The sequence below is a fragment of the Penaeus monodon genome, chromosome 15, assembly GCF_015228065.2.
Source record: "Penaeus monodon isolate SGIC_2016 chromosome 15, NSTDA_Pmon_1, whole genome shotgun sequence".
Classification (NCBI taxonomy): domain Eukaryota; kingdom Metazoa; phylum Arthropoda; class Malacostraca; order Decapoda; family Penaeidae; genus Penaeus; species Penaeus monodon.
Window position 1 is genome coordinate 724905 of NC_051400.1, and position 209 is coordinate 725113.

Consider the following 209-nt stretch of genomic DNA (forward strand, 5'->3'; position numbering starts at 1 on the left):
CCTGTTTTCCCCAAAGGCTCCGCCATGATATCTCTCGGTCTCCTGTGGCGCGTCTCCTGCAGCGTCTTCGTGGCTTCGTACTGGTACCTGTTCCTCCTGGACAAATCCTCCTGGAACAACCACTCCTATCTGTACGGTCTGCTGTCGTTCATCCTCCTGCTGTCTGATCCTCACCGCTGCTGGTGGGTAGGGAGAAATCGGTTTTGGCT

The 209-nt window shown here is 56.0% G+C and overlaps 1 protein-coding gene across 1 annotated transcript in view; it reads left to right on the forward strand.

The window, feature by feature from the left end:
- Nucleotides 1–209, forward strand: part of LOC119582084 (vitamin K-dependent gamma-carboxylase-like) — a 6460-nt gene that overhangs the window by 752 nt on the left and 5499 nt on the right. Inside the window, exon 3 of the mRNA XM_037930331.1 lies at nt 17–182. Coding sequence (XP_037786259.1) covers nt 17–182 — 166 coding nt within the window. The remainder of the gene's footprint in view (nt 1–16; nt 183–209) is intronic.